The sequence below is a fragment of the Rhinopithecus bieti genome, unplaced genomic scaffold (assembly GCF_001698545.2).
Source record: "Rhinopithecus bieti isolate Rb0 unplaced genomic scaffold, ASM169854v2 scaffold_22439, whole genome shotgun sequence".
In the NCBI taxonomy this organism is placed as follows: Eukaryota; Metazoa; Chordata; class Mammalia; order Primates; family Cercopithecidae; genus Rhinopithecus; species Rhinopithecus bieti.
In genome coordinates, this window is record NW_016810838.1 from 631,631 (window position 1) to 648,126 (window position 16,496).

At 38.9% G+C, this 16,496-nt stretch overlaps 1 protein-coding gene across 4 annotated transcripts in view; it reads left to right on the plus strand.

Moving 5' to 3' along the window:
* The window catches only part of SLC8A1 (solute carrier family 8 member A1), a 404,513-nt gene extending 388,540 nt beyond the window's left edge, over positions 1-15,973 (plus strand). For all 4 annotated transcript variants that reach the window (XM_017892945.1, XM_017892947.1, XM_017892948.1 and 1 more), the window contains one exon: positions 12,457-15,973. In XM_017892945.1, the coding sequence (XP_017748434.1) occupies positions 12,457-12,833 (377 nt within the window). In that variant the 3' untranslated portion in view covers positions 12,834-15,973. The remainder of the gene's footprint in view (positions 1-12,456) is intronic.
* The last annotated feature ends 523 nt before the right edge of the window (positions 15,974-16,496 follow it).

Consider the following 16,496-nt stretch of genomic DNA (forward strand, 5'->3'; position numbering starts at 1 on the left):
GGAAGAGAGCAAAGAGAGCACAGAGACCACGACCTATTGATAAGAGGCTCTGTGCATGACCTCCCTACATAAAGAATGACAAATTGTTGCTAAACGCAAAAGAAGAAAATAGGGGCTATAAGAAAGCAAAACTTCATTGCCATGTCTGGTCCCTGCGTGAGAAACAAAATGAATTTAAGCCCATTGGTATTTTTAGAAAAAAGAACAAATAAAACGGTAACTCAGTTTAAAAGGCAAAGCTTACATGTGGCCATAAAAAATTTTAATATCTGTTTGGGGTAGTGCATATTATAGATATGAAATCATGCTGCTTGGCATTTATGCACAGTGCCAGCTGGAATCCCATCACTGCTCCTCGGCACACAGACCTCACATCCTGCCTTTTCTCAGGAATGAAACATAAGCTCTGTATTACTTGTTTATACTCTGCTTCATTCCAGAAAAGGATTTCAATCCATCAGATGCTTTGCTTTGTTCACCCATCTTTTCTAGCACATGATCTAAAAACACTAACTCCGTTAGTGCCCATATTTGATAACCTTTTTCAGCTAAGCATCTACAAATCCTGTATTTTGTGCTCAAGGAGAAAACAGCTTATTTTGGTTGTATTAGTTACAATCAAGAAATTATGTGTCATGTTTGTTTTTTCTCCCTGGCTTGCTCCCCACCCCATCCTGCCTCTCTGGAGCCCAGGGGACTTTTTGGCATAGTCCTCCATAAATTATAAGCTATTATTAGGTTATCGTTGTAAAAAAAATCCTGGGTCAAGATAACAAGTAGGCTTGCTGCAGCTCCAGACTAAAATGATCCCATTGGGGTCCACAGATGGGCCCACCAGAGGATTTATCATAGCCTGTGATTCCTGAGTTATAGTTGCAAAACAACAGCTAACCACAACTATGCCAAGTGAGCATGAAAATGTCCTTCTGTGAAGGATTCTATGTATGATGAGTCTTCAGATGGTTGAAATATGGCAAATCAGAACACCAAAACTAACCCACTTGTCACATTAGAGGACTGCAGTTCTGGTCGCTTGAGGGGAACCAGCACTTAGTATGAGGCTGCACTGGAAGTCTCTGGAGGTGCTTCCTGCCCTTTAGTCTGCGCTTTGGGGAGAAATGGGGCAAACCACTTAGAAGAACCTGACAATAATTTCTACTATGTCAAGTATTCTTATCCTGAGAGTAAAGATTAAGTTCTTTCATCTATAGCTTCTATAACTGAACTGAGTCTACAGTGGAATACTAGTGACAAGAAATATTCACAATGAAACACTGTATTTTGATAATGCCAATAGCTAACTCGGAAGCCCAAACTGAGTCTCTGAAAGCAATGTGGCATTCTTGATCATCAAATTTTCAAGTGGTTTTTCCTCTACACCATTCATAAAGGCATTTAAAAAGAGATAAATACCATTTTAAAAAATTAAAACAAAGGAAGCAGTATGAGCCAGTGGCAAAGCATAGGCTTTCAAGCCATTCTGCATGTCTTTTCATTCATTCTCAGATATTTAAAGAGCCCCCGCTATGTACTGGCCAGTGTTGGGCATGGCAGAGGTAGGGATAAACAAGACAGATGACATCATCTTACTCCCATGGAGTAAGACTGGTACTTATAAACAGATGATAAACTTTCAGGTAGCACAGAAGGTGAACATTGTTAAGAAGAAAATAAAGCAAGATCATGGAGCCACAGAATAGAGAGTGTTTATGTGGGGAGGGGTATTTTAATTGGGGCTTTGACTTTTACACCACTAATCTCTAACAAATCATACTTCAGACCTCTAATCTGTGTTTCCCCCACCCCAAGATTTACTCAGGCAGGTCTAGTCTCAGAAACTGAAAAGTTATTTTCTTTCCACTTCAAAAAATGGCTTTGAATTATTTTTTCTTCTTACTCCGGCACCTGGTACTCTCATATGAGCCCCCCTACCAATTCTGTTCTCAACAGATGGTACCCCACTGCCCTGGATTCTTCTCCCACAGACCCTCCATTCTAAATATTCTCCCCCCATTCTAAATATTCTGGATTAGTGGATTAGTGATGACTTTGGAATATTCAACAAATGATCGCAGTAAGATCCCAATGGTTAATGATGGTTTCAGGAAGGCAGACCCCTTGCATTTAACACACACAAAAAAATGCTTTAATAGTAACTACCTTTGTATAGCTTCATCATTTTAAAAGTATGTTTTTATAATTTATCTCTTTGATACTCACAGCAGCCCTGAGAGTTACTCAGCGTAGATGTATTATCATGTTCAGAGTATGGGGTTGTTACCTGGCAAGTTAATGAAGAAGCCTGGAAATGCACTGGCAGCATGAGGACCTGAACACCAGAAATTACAAGATGTGGGTTCTAATCCCACCTCGTACCCTCCTTCTTCTGACCCCTAAGGAGCTTCTATTTCCTCCTCTGACAAAATGAAACTAAGGGTAACTGTTCCCACCCATCTTCCTCCTCAGAATTGTCAGGCATGCCAGATAGTATAACATTCATGGACCTGCTCTGGAAATTATAAGAATCTATAAAAATAAGAGATACTTAACAAAAGATATTTGTTAAGTATCCACAAGAAGCTGTCCTACATCCCTGGGAGAGAGACAAAGGAGAAGATTTTGAGAAATCAGGCTAATGGCATATTCTTAGCAGCTTAGGTAGAGCTCTATGCCTTATTTTTTGGGTTTTTTTTTTTTTTTTTTGCATTACAAATTACATATCTAGTAAGAGCCCAAGTGCAAATTATGAAAGACGGGCATTGCAGCCCCTTCCCAAACATCTCAAGGATATGAATCTCTTAACAAGCTTGTAAACAGTATTTGTCAGGTTAAGTGAATATGCAAAGCAATTTTGTGGGTGGAAGTCACCGAAACATACTGTTAGTAAATAAAATATAAGGTATTTGTAGCACAAAATACAAAATTGAGAGGATTTTGGTGCTACTCTGCAGTTCTTCAATGCTTAACAGGAATAGATGGGAAAAAATGAAGACAGAAACACATCATCTCTCCTTCACAGCTGGTGCTGGGCAAACTTTCATAGTGGGTGAAGTTGCGTTTTAGGATTCTTGTTCCATATTGTGAACTGTCCTAGGCACCCTCCTGACGCTGGATCCCAGGTCAGATCCTGATGTCAAGGTTTTCTCCTCCCCTTCCATTCCACTCCTTCCTCCTCCCTGCTACACCCTTTGAGATGCACCTGTTCTGTGTGTAGTATGTAGGATGCTTTTCATCCAAGGATTTGTCTAATGTAATTATGACTGCTGAATTAACCAAAAGGACCAGGAAAAAGCTGAAATTCAACCATTCACTCCTTCCCAGATAGACTCTGTATTTATATATCTATTTTAAACCTGTATTTATTAGCTTTTAATAGCACAAGCAATAAACAATACATGCTCTTTGTAAGTAAAATAGAAAATGTTAATAAGCAAACAAGAAAAAGAAATCCTGCCATTTCACCACCATCTACATTCAGCCATTTGCACCTTTAAAATTGTGAAATCCTGGGACATTTAAATAAACTGCACAAAAAATGTGTATACAGATATATAGCAAATATTTACCCATACTATGCACTGATAGTAGGCATAGTTATATAATCTGCTTTCTCACTTAGCAGTGTGTCATGAATGTTTTTGTTAGTGTACTTTAACAGTTGCACAATATCATGTTATATCAAGTTGCAAATTATTTTTTCTAAAATGACAGACAATTGTTTCTAATTTTTCTCTAACATAGAACCTCTGCTGCAATCCCTGATACAAATTTGTGTGCTTGTAAAATCGCTTCTAGAGCCTCAGAAGTAGAGAATTGCTGGGCCAAATAGTTTGTAGACTTTTCAGGCTTTTAATAGGTATATATGCTTTTTTGTATCGTATGACTAATCTGTAGGAATGGGTTAATGGAGGAAATTTTACACCAAATCACAGCAAGGTGGAAGGCAAAATGAGTGAATTATCAGAAATTTTCAGAACCCATTCAAGTCTCACCTGTCCTCAACTGTTACCTGCTGCCTCCTTTGCTAGATTGAGGTTGCATGCAGTGGCCTACTTTTAATAGTGTTAATATTTTTGTGAACTGATAATACACAAAGCAACCCCTTCAAAAAATGTCTCTGTGGAATGAGTAACTGGGTAGATATCCATTGGGGAAAGGCACATGTCTTCAGCATATTGTCTAGATCCATACACTTAGAATCACACCAGTATAATCCAGCTGACAACGAAGTTTCCTTGTAACTCATTAAGGCTACCTGCCTGTGAGAATGGTTTCTATTTTCTTTATATTTCTCTTCAACTTAGACTACAGTTTCTCTATCTGATCCTTCTCAGCTAGCTCTAGCAAAACAGGAAAACCTATGTCTTTACTATCTCTAAAATAAGAGAGAAGAGAATTTGAGGAGATTTGGATAGGAGATGGATGTTCCCGAAATAGAACAAAGCATAGAAGACAGAACTAGGCTTCAAATGCAAGGAGGATTAGCCGAAAGAGGGAGATGATTAGGAAGGGAGGAGTCAGAGGCACCGATCAGTGCAGGGCAGCCCTAGATTGTGTTTAAGGCAGGAAGTTAGTTTCAGTTATATCTATTTAATAACAAACCATCCGGCTTGGGAAAATGACAATTAATTCAGCTATTTGTTTTTAGCTTCAAATTTGCCCTTTTTTCCTTTTCAAAATTAGCCAAATGTTGCTTAACTAAATCTTATGATTTTTTTTTTTTTTGCCCTCACAGACTTTGCATTATTAAAATAAGGCTTATTATGAAAGTAATAGAATCATGGCTCAAAACTGAAAATATCAAAAACTTGATGCTATTTTAAAAGCAGGTTCATTCCAGCCCATTTTAAAGTACTATAAAGACAGCCTAAATGTAATGCCAGGAGAAGCCAAGAATTTAAGGAATCAAAAAAAAATTATTCATCATTTGGAAGCCAAATGAGGATTCTTTTTACATGAACCAGTGAAGTGAGTGTGTGTATCTTGAGTGTCAGAGTGTAATTTTCTTTATCAGAGAATTATCTCCATTAATGGTATTAAAGAATAAGGAGTCTTTCATGAAAATAGCTCCTTCTTAATCTGTTTCTGATCCATATTTGCTAAAGGAGTCAGCCTGATGTTTCTCTATGGAATAATTGTATTTATTTTCTTTCACACGATCAGCTGCTTTACCATTGTGTATTCACAGTTGGAGTTGAACATGATGAAGCTTCTTGATCTTTTCCTTGGACTCTGTCCGTTGTCAAATGTATCAGATATCTAGACCTTGTCAACACCCCTTGGATCCTCTCTTGGACACCTGTGAACATCACACTGAAAAATAATCCTATTCTAGGTGTGTGTAGTAGTGTGCTATCATTTTCTTTGAGAACATGACTTGAATTACAGTTTGGAAAGCAGATCAAATCGTGCTGCACTGCTGGTTTGTATCCTTTCACTTCTCTGTTTTGTGATCCCTGAAAAATAAACCTCCATTTTTTCTCTCCTTTAATTAGAATAAGTTTCTTTCTTTGAACTTAAAATATAGCAGGGTATCAGATACAAAGTAGGAAAACTAAGCCCACAAAGTACAAACATTCCTGTTAACATGTAAAAAATGAAAAATAGCTAATTTGTTCAATAACAAAAATGGTTACTTTAAAAACAAATCTATGTGTCACTCATTCCATACATCATTGCCTCAGTTAATCCAAGGGAGGCATCATTGTCCTCCTTACAGGGACAGAGAAACCAGGGCTGGGAGTGGTCAGTTAGTGGAGCTCAATCTGGTTGGGGAAGCTTTGATAAATACCAACGCTCCAGTCATATCTCTGGCCGATTAAGCAGAAACTCAAGGTGGAGCTAACAAGTTGGTGTTTTCAAAAGTTATCCTGCTGACTCTCATTTGTAGCTGGGGACAAAAGTGACTAGAAGCAGGTGCCCTGATCCTGCCAATATAGGTCCTCTTGAACTTTTTACTTATCTCTGTTTCCTTCTCTTCTAAAAGTAGGTCATGTCACTATCTCCATTTCTTCTTTACCCTCTTCAAGGACAATTTTTATGGGCAGAAGTTTTCAGTATGTTTCCTTTTTTCAACTCCTCATCTACCTGGTTATTAATCAATCATACATCAGCAATTCCCTTACCTCTTGAACTTCACTTGGAAGCCAAGTGATTCTTTTCACATGAAACAGTGAAGTGTGTGTGTGTGTGTGTGTGTGTGTGTGTGTGTGTGTGAGAGAGAGAGAGAGAGAGAGAGAGAGAGAGAGAGAGAGAGAGGTTTTCTATTTACTTGGGTAAATACATATCACAACCAAAGACAAAAGCTTGTTTAAGGTCTTCAGTGACAGCAGAAGAACAAGTACATAAGTAAACAATATTTCTCTTTTGATTCTAAAAGAGCAAGACAGATGAGGGTATAGAAGAAAGAAAAAAGAGAGGAATATATACACTGTTTAAGCAAAGACATCACCTTACAGCCATTAGTAAGATTTGGGCTTTAAATCAAAAGAGCTCTAATGTCTTTTAATGACTTTGGTTGTATGAAATTTTCAAAGTAAAATAATTAAGAATTTTAAGCACTATCACCCTTCTAAATGCAAAAGATTGTCAAGTTAATAATTTTTCAAGGGTGTTATAACTCCTTGAAAGTATAGAATCATTGGCAATAGTCAGAATTCCCTACTATGTATGGATTCTCTGGGGATCTGGCTCTGTTGTATTATAAATATAGCTAATAATACTGAACGTCCATTAAGTGCCAGACCCTATTCTGTTCATGTTAACTCATTTCCTTCAAAACCCTATGAAGTAGGTAAGCTACCAACCTGGCAAACAGAGCAGCAGAATTCAATCAATTTAGGTAGATTCTCCCTCGTTTGGTCTTTTAGGGTAGCTGGAACAGGGTTTAAAAAGAAAAATAGGAGAATAACCATATTGTGAGTGGAAGGAGCTACAATTAAGCAGCCCCAGCATCTCCAAGATGCCTACCCACATTTTATCAGCAGAATAACCAAGGTCATCCATGTTTCTAAGAGAAACCAGATTCTCCTTACTTCTGTTTAACTGCTTCCCTGAAACTCAAACATCTATTACTCGCAGGAAAACCCCCAAAACTGGGCACTTGGAGTGCTAACTCCCCTTCCCGTGTCTTACAGCTATGGTTTTCAAGCCTTGGTATAAATAAGAACAACCTAAGCTACTTGTTAAAAAGCGTATTTCTGTATCCCGTCCTCAGAGAGTCTGATTAAGTGGATCTAGCAGGGATGTCCGAGAGAGAATACAGTCATGGCTTCTTAGTTTCTGTTTCTGGTGGGGCCAGTAAAACCCATTCGTCACTGCTCTTTTCTGCTTATCACTAGAGACAAACTAAAAACCATGGCTTCAGGCTGCTAAAAACCTAAAACAGAACAAAACAGAACAACAACAACAACAAAATAAGGCAGGCTGGACAAGCTTGGGGGTGAAACCCCAAATCTACATTTTTTAAGCAAAGCTCTCCAGGCACTTCTGACTTTATTAACATTAGACACAGCCTTTGAAACATGGTCATCTCTCTGCCATCTTGGCTTCACTCATATCAATGAATGGCCAGTCAGAGTGATGTGAAGTTGATAATTTTGCCAACATTTCTTATCTAATTTTAAAAGGTAAATGACTGTGCCATGCAGTTTAATTCCATAAATATTGTCACAGTTTGATCAAAGGTAGTATCTTCAGGTCTTGAGATCTTCCTAGGATTTTCAAATACTTCATTTAAGTCATTTATTCTTCACAATAAGATAGTTGTAATCATCAGTTAATTATTGTTAAGAGTGGATATGTACAAACTCTTATCAAAAAAACACCAAAATCATACATTGCATATAAATTTAGTATTTTAGTCTATTCTGTGCACCACCCAAACAGTAAAATTAGAAAGTGTCTTAGAGATACTCTAATTAAATGAGGAAACTGGAATCTAAAAAAGTGAAGTGACTTGCCAAGAACATACAGATAGTTGGAAGAGCCTAGAGTCTCTTTGATGAGGCTTCTTCCACTACTACACCATGAAGATCTGTATGCCTTGGCTGCCTCTTTATCAGTCAATGAATACATCAAGGTATGGTTGCTTGGAGAAGCAAGCAGACCTTCATAACCAGGATGGACTCCAATTAAAACCACTGCCAGTGTCAGTTCCTGGGCATGAAGCACTGGAGAGCTGAACAGCTGGTCTCCAAAGAACTCTAAGAGCCAAGAATAAGATGAACCATCTTGGGTGAAAGAAACCCTTGCTCCAGATAACACATTATCCGTAAGTCCATCCTGCGAGACTGTGAGAATGACCTTTTTTACAGAAGAGATGTTTAATGCTTAGCCTATAAGTAGCAATAAAGTTTGAGAAATTTAGGTAAAGAATAATTGCTGTAGGAAAGGGGGAGTATTGTCCTTTTTTACATATTGACTAGATGACTTGGACAAGGTTATAGACCATGAACTTGAGGCAGGCCTGCAAAGAACAATTACGTCCTGACTTTGTGATGTGTAGTTTAATTCCAGCCATGCTCTCTCCTTGACAGTCTTCCTTCTTGATTTATAGTCATATGTATCAAGGAGACAGGACTAAAAGTCTAAAACGGTATGACTGATCTAAAATTAATTAGAATTCAAGGTGGGAGTTAATAACAAAACTATTAAAACCTAGCCAGAGACATATATGAAGGAAAAAATACATATGTTGTTATCAACATATTTTGTGTCAATCGCATTGGAAATCTGATCCATATATGTTTTTATCTAATGGGCCAACCTCTGAATATTAGTATATCCCCTTCAAGCCCAAGGCAGTAGTTATTTCTTGGATTTTATTTTAGGAAATGGCATTTGCCTGGTTTAACCATAGGCAGGTTACAGTCTTAGTGTTCAGGGTAAGGCTTGGCAGCACCTAACATATGGTATGTGATGTATTGCCCTATGTGTTGAGCAGCAAAGCAGCAATAAAAGGTAATTTGGGGAGAATCCATCGCACTTCATTTGGAAAACAGAGCTCTCTCTCTTGGAGCTAAGGTTAGTGGTTTGGATTTGCATGTGTTCCTGCAGTATTTTTTTTACATTGCTTTTGAATTGAAAATAAAAACAGACAAAAGGTCTGATGTCTAACCCAAGGAAATAAAACCTATGGGACACAAAGTAGCCAAAAACATGTTTTACTTATGTGACAAGCTAGTCACTTTGGCTATTAACTTTTAGGAAATTCAAAGAAATACATTTGAAAAAAGAGACATTTGAAGATAGGAACCTATTATCATTACAAGTAAGAATCTTCATGCAACATTCACATTGATAGGCTACTGATAAATGGCTTGAGGGAGAGGAAATCGCTGCATACCCAGGTATGCCCTCCATGTCAGCCTAAAGGACTGTTTCGAGTGCTTTGAGTCCCCAGACCCAGGAGTCTTTGATTTTAAACTTCCTTTCCTTCTGGTGCAGCAAAGGTGCCATCCAGAAAGCCCAGAGTTTCTGAGTACATATGGGGTACCCAGGAAGTCCAATGTGCAATGTACCAGCTGCCAGGGGAGGTAAGCAGGTGTATGCTATGGAACAGCACTAGGTCACCCGTCCCTGTAGCATACAGAGGGAATTACCACCCCTGCAACTGCCCCACCTAACATGGCCATCTGTTCACCACCAGCCAGTGCTACCAGTCATTTCAGCTTAGAATAACATCTCAGGTGTTTCTCAGCTCTAGCTGAGGTGGAAGCTGCTTTCTCCTGCCTCAGACTCTTGTTCTTTTACTTTCCTTGTTCCACTGCCTGACCTTTTTTTTAAAAAAAAAAAAAAAAGCAACTTCCTTCTTTTTTCTTTTGAGACTGCTGCTGCCCTGTTTCTATTAACTTTTAATAATGAAGTACAAGAAACCATTAAGATTTGTCTCACTTTGCTTTTACTCACCAGTCTGTGTGATAGTTGATTGGGCTGCATGAATGTGTGATCATGAATGCACAAAGCAGCACAAATCCAGGAGTCTGGATTCATAAACTGCCCATACCTTCTTCAATCTTTGTTCTCCTGATACAGGAAAGAGCATTGGAAAAAACCTGCTTCAGAGTTTCTGAGTGAAAGGAACAGGGGCCACCTGAAATGAACTAAGAGGAAAGACAAACTTCAGGCTTCCTGGAAGGGGCAATGTGGTGTGGACTGAGAATGGGCTCTGAAATCAAACTTTGGTTTAAAGATTCACATTTTGCTAAGACCCTATCCAAGAGGCATAATGTCACAGTGTCACAGTTTCATATATCATGAAAAGGAAGTAATGACATCTAGCCCATAATGCTTGTGAGAGGGTTGAATGAGAATATACACGTCGCCTGTGTAGCACAGTGCCTAGCATGGAATAAGCAGTGTTTGCCTACTTTTTTAATTATGAAATGATAATCAGATCTGCTTTCCATCACAGGCAGAGGGCAGAATTGATGAGACAGGCCTTCAGAGCTGACCAACTCCCTTTCAGAAAGAATGTGATACTGCAGATGCAATAGCCTTTGAGTAGCCTAAAAACCTTCTTAGCCATTGTAAAGCAGGAGAATCCATGGGCTGGCCTAAATTTACATGCTGAACATATCTTCCCCACTGGAAGTTTACTGAGGAAGGACGGTGGCAATAGCATAACAACAGAGGGGAGAGACTAGTCCAGGTACCTCAGGAGGACCAGAGCAGATAACACAACACCCTGTAGTCATTTAATGCTTGCTGTTACTGGCTTTGAAAATAAGTTCAATTTGACAGTTATTAATATCTGCTATAAACCTACTGTTCAAGGTAGCTGAAAGGACTTTGTCTGATTTTCTTTCTTTTTTTTTTTTTTTGAGATGGAGTCTCACTCTGTTGCCCAGGCTGGAGTGCAGTAGCATGATCTTAGCTCACTGCAACCTCCACCTGCCGGGTTCAAGCAATTCTCATGCTTCAGCCTCCCAAGTATAGGATTACAGGTGTGTACCACCATGCCTGGTTATTTTATTATATTGTTTTTTTGGAATTTTTAGTATAGAGACAGGGTTTCACCATGTTGGCCAGGCTGGTCTCAAACTCCTAATCTCAAGTGATCTGCCCATCTCGGCCTCCCAAAGTACTCAGATGATAGGCATGAGCTGCTGTGCCCAGTCAGCACTTTTATGTCAGTAAGTAGGCATAATAGAGACAAGAAATTTAGTATCTTGCAAGTTCTGTTCACATGTTTAATATAGGAAGCTACTTCAGATCCTACCTCAACTTTTAAACTGATCTAGCCTGCTTGGTTTATATTGTGTTTCCAAAACAACAAAAACAGCCTCTCCTACTTTGTGTCCAAAAGCATCAAAAGCATTTTATTTACATGTAATATTTCAGCTTACCAACAGCACTCTGAAGTGAGCAGCACTATCCCCATTTAACAGGTTAGGAAATTGAGGCCCAAAGAAGTTAAGTCATCTTCCAGAGTCACAGAGTCCGCTGCGAAGGCAGGATTTGAAGTCCCCTGGCTCAAATGTGCTCTAAACCCCCGTGTTCTACCCATCAAGAAGTTTAAGTCACTGTTGTTCAACCGTCTGTAGTGGACCAAGATTCTCCTATCATCACAAAAATATACACTCAGGATTGTTAGTAAATAAAGGGCTTTGAAAATGGTCATTGGTGCCCACAGCACAGTGAAAGGTAGAAGAACGCCATGAGAAAGTATTAGCCTTGAAGACATGAAGCAGGAGCTGTAGCCCTAACATGGTTTTTTCCTAGTTGTGATATTGCATCCACTACTTCTCATCCCTCAGCCTTGTTCCCTCACCTCATAAAATTACCATCACAATCCATGCAGTACTATAGCTGAATCTGCTTTCTTATTCTTAAGGCTCTAAGCAACTGTCAGCTACACTATTATAGTTCAATTCTTTTCAGTTCCACTATTGGCTTGCTCTTGAATCTTGAAAAATCTCTCCTGACATCTTAACTTTCTCATCTATAAACTAGAGCTGCTGATACAGCATCTTTTAGTAATACCCTCCAGCAGCTGTTCCCAAACTTTAGTGACCTAGAATCTTTTAGGATACTGTTAAAATAGATTCCTGGGCCGCTGTCATTATGCCCAGCACACCTGAATGGCACCTTGCAATACTCAGTTTTGGAAAGGACCCCACTTGATTCTGATGTAGGTGAGCTGTGACTACTTTCAGAAAAAATGCTGCCCTGCAAGCTCAATATTACAAAGAACTGCAGTATCTGTGGATACAGAACTTGACCCAGATCACTTTCTCAGTCCGTAACACAGCCAGCACTGAACCCTTAACTCTCAATATCTAGATCCTGTTCTTTCCACCCCATGAGTGTGACTCAAAAGAACATCAAAGCCATCTCTTGGTCACTGGGTTTATATCAAGGGTTGGATCCTAGAGTACACAGCTGAAGCTTGCAGCACTCAAAAGACATCTCTAAAAGAATGAGTGTCATTGACTTTCTCTTCTTCCTCTGCAGACACATTTGCCAGCAAAGTGGCAGCCACCCAGGACCAGTATGCAGACGCCTCCATAGGTAACGTCACAGGCAGCAACGCGGTGAATGTCTTCCTGGGAATCGGTGTGGCCTGGTCCATCGCTGCCATCTACCATGCAGCCAATGGGGAACAGTTCAAAGTGTCCCCTGGCACGCTAGCTTTCTCTGTCACTCTCTTCACCATTTTTGCTTTCATCAATGTGGGGGTGCTGCTGTATCGGCGGAGGCCAGAAATCGGAGGTGAGCTGGGTGGGCCCCGGACTGCCAAGCTCCTCACATCCTGCCTCTTTGTGCTCCTATGGCTCTTGTACATTTTCTTCTCCTCCCTGGAGGCCTACTGCCACATAAAAGGCTTCTAAAGGAACTATCAGATATAGAAAATTTATATATATATATACATATATATACATAAAAATTATGTATAACGGACAGAGGAAACTGACATTTGTCATGTTCACTTACCTGCTGATGGAATCCAGCTTCAAGAGCATACTCTGTACTAGGGCCGAAGTCAAAAACCATCACCTCCCATTCCCAGGGGCATCATCATGTTGAACAAGGCATGGAGGCAGGGCCATCTTTGCAGCTCGGTCTAGAAGGGCTGCACTCTCACCAGGTTCATAAATCCTTCAGGCTTTGATTTGTTTTCTTGTTTTTGATTTTGTTTTCAGTGGGGCTGGGGAGGTAGTTAATGTTTGGCTTTATTTTTGTTATTTTGTTTTGTTTTGTTTTGTTTTGTTGGGAGAGTCAGGGTTGTTGCTTTTCTTTGTGGGAAGTGAAACCATCCAAATGTAAATGGGTTTTGGTAAAAATTTAAATCATTAATATTCTCCCTTACCTCCCCAATCACTTTAAAACGTATTTTGGATTAAGAAAAAAATCTGGGCATGGAAGAAGAAAGAAGCATGTCTTCATTGTATTACCAAAGTTCATGCTTATCTCCGGAATGTGAGCAGAGGTGAAACTGCCTCCAAGAAGAAGCATGAGAGTGGAATGGAGCCAGGAAATCTGATGGTTCTAGATATAGTCTGGTATTTAAAGATGTGATACCCGGCACTCTCGTTTAACAGGTACAAGGAAAATGTGCCTAGATTCCCAGAAACATTCAAAATCCTTTCTTTCTTATCTCATTAGCTCTGGACTGTGATTAGCAAGGTCCTTCATCTAGCATCCAGCCCAGCTAAGCCCCCAGGTGCCCTATCCCAACCCTGTTCCTTCTGTCCACCTGCCATCCCCTATGCAAACAGTAAGAATAACCCCATTCAAAAAACACATCATCATTTTCCATTTGCATTAATATGTGTCCCAGTCCCATGTTGCTGTTGCTTGGGATTGTCTGTCAGTTTTATTTTCAAAGGCATCCATGGCTTGCACAATCCTGTTCCAGCCATGACTGAACATTTGCTCCTTGTTCATGTGCCTGTTCGGAAATGTTGTTGTGATAACCTGTTACACAGTGCATGGTGAAAAACAAATAAAACAAAGAGTATCTGTATATAGTAGAGTATAGTACATACTATTCTCCCATTCGGCAATGTTGATTGGACATTGAAGACATAAGTGAGTTTTCTTTTCACCTGAGTTGTTACTTTTGTGTTGTTATTGAGTTTGATTAATTACTAGGGATAAAAGGAGAAAACGGCTTATTGTTCATGGTTCCGCACATTCATTTCTGAGAAGCAATAACTGTCATGTGGGGAGAAGTTAAAGTTATTGAGAGGATAGCAGGCAAACTACAAAGACCTTAATGGAAAATTAGCCATGTGGAACACATCAGAGGCCTCTAAAAATCACCCATTAATTCAGGAAGGCCAAGGAGAAAGGCCTTATAGAGGCGTGGGTATGTTGGATGTGCCTAGGCTTTCAGAGCCACCCTTTCCACAACACCCCTCCCTGCAAAGTATTTATTTCACATCTGCACTGTCCGGCACAGATGGTAGATAGTGCTGGTTTTTTTTTTTTTTTTTTTTTTTTTTTTTTTTTTTTATGTAAAAGGCTATTTTGAGCCCTGTTTCTTTCACTGTCCAGTCTAGTCCCCTTTGATTGTATCAGTAGTTCCTGAATAAGAAAGAAGCCAGGGTGACCAATGGGCCTTTAAAAGTGTGTCTCCTCTACTTATGCTGAAAGAGAAGGCAATTAAATAAGATTAGTACCTCCCAGGAGGATTGGACTGGGATGTTTTTAACCCTTTAAAAAGAATAGCTGTTTCTATGTTAAAATACCAAAGAACATGGATAAACCCAACATTCCAAAACAGTGAGTCCACTAATGAGAAAAAAAAATAGAATGACTGGTCACCTCTTGGAGGCTTCTGTGTCTATAAGGAATCCCAGGCTGGAGCCAACCCTAGCCCTCTGTATTGATTCAAAAATACTTAATAAATTAAATCTGTTGAGACTTATTTTTTCTTCTTTCACTCAGTAACCATGATCCATCATTTAATAAACATTTGGTGACTGAATGAGGAATTAAATGCTGGTTACTCACTTAATGTGCCAGGTAGCGTGATACTTTCTGGGGACTAAGCAATGAACAAAACAGTCTAGATCCCTGCCCTCAGAAGGGTTACAGTTATCCCTGCCCTCAGAAGGGTTACAGTTAATGCGATTACTATTTTCATAAGTAAAAGTGAAGAAAGCCATATGGAAAGATTTTTATCTTGCAAGAAAAAACAATTATGAAACTCTTTTAACATAAACACACTGAAACTGTATCAAAGCAATTGTCCAAATGGTATTTATACCCAAGATTTTCTTTAACTACGAGAGCATAAGGCATATGTTTGGAAAAGCACCCTCTTTATCCTTGACCAACTTGCAGATAAATACATCTCTCCATTTTAAACCAAGAAGGGCAATCATGTTGGTGATCCAGATCACTGAAAAGGCCCAATGTATCCCATCTTTTATCTTTGTTGGCAATAGAACTTTTCTATGGCCCATACTTTACAATTCTTTGTCATTCTAATCCATCCTTCCCATCCTTTTTTTTTTGAGAATTGCTAAATGGAAAGCTAGCCTGGAAGCACCAAGTAAATATCTTCAAGGAATATAAGTTGTTTAAACATTAGAAAAATTTTTGCACTCATTTTTTAGCTGTATTAGGAATGTCGATAATCCTGTAGCAAATTTTCACAGAGAACTTTTAAGAAATTCTTGCATTGGTCAATTTCAATTTGAAAGCTTTTTGGTTTGTTTGCTTTTAAAATTTTCATGTTCTAGCAAACTATGATTCTGGTTGTTCAGGATTGTTATTATAGTTGTGTAAAATTATTTGTTATTTTGTTGTATTGTGCACAGCTTTAGGGGGGAAGTGCACTAATTGTGCTGTTCCTTATAAATGGTACACATTACTGACACAGACAAATAAAGTTTCTAATTGTTTCTGATTTAATCACTAGTGATACAGCATATTCTGTATGGAATGTTTTCTCTTTTCTCATTGTCATCTACTTCATTTTTTGTTTTCATGTTTTGAAGAAATAAAAACCAAAATGGTATTATTGTGCAATTGGTATCATCATCCACAGAAAAAAGCAAACACCAAGTATTCAAACTCTTGCAAACGTCAACCCTCCGGTCATGCAATGTTCTCTTTATAATGTCCCGAGAGAACACAGTGTCAGAATATTTGTCTGTCCTACAGTGCTGAGGTAAATGTTGGACATTCCTCCATTTCACTGATTTTTTTACATTATTTAGTACCGCTCTATCTACATCCTTTCTTGCATCCAAGATCATGAGCCCATAAACAGCTATACGTCAGACAACGTTTTAGCATGCAGGGTATTACATCAAATCAGTCGATCCCAAAAAATTCCAATCCCAAAATTGATGGTAGTACAGTTTTTTCACCAAGGGAATGCTTAAGTAAATTGCTCTTTTAGTTTCATATGTTATATTCCTCTTGGTTTGCAGAACTTCTGCCTTGCGTTAATAATTTCTGTCTAAATATATGTTATTGACTTAATGTATCATATATTCAAAAGAGTATAGGAGGATGTGACATCAGAAAAGGAATAA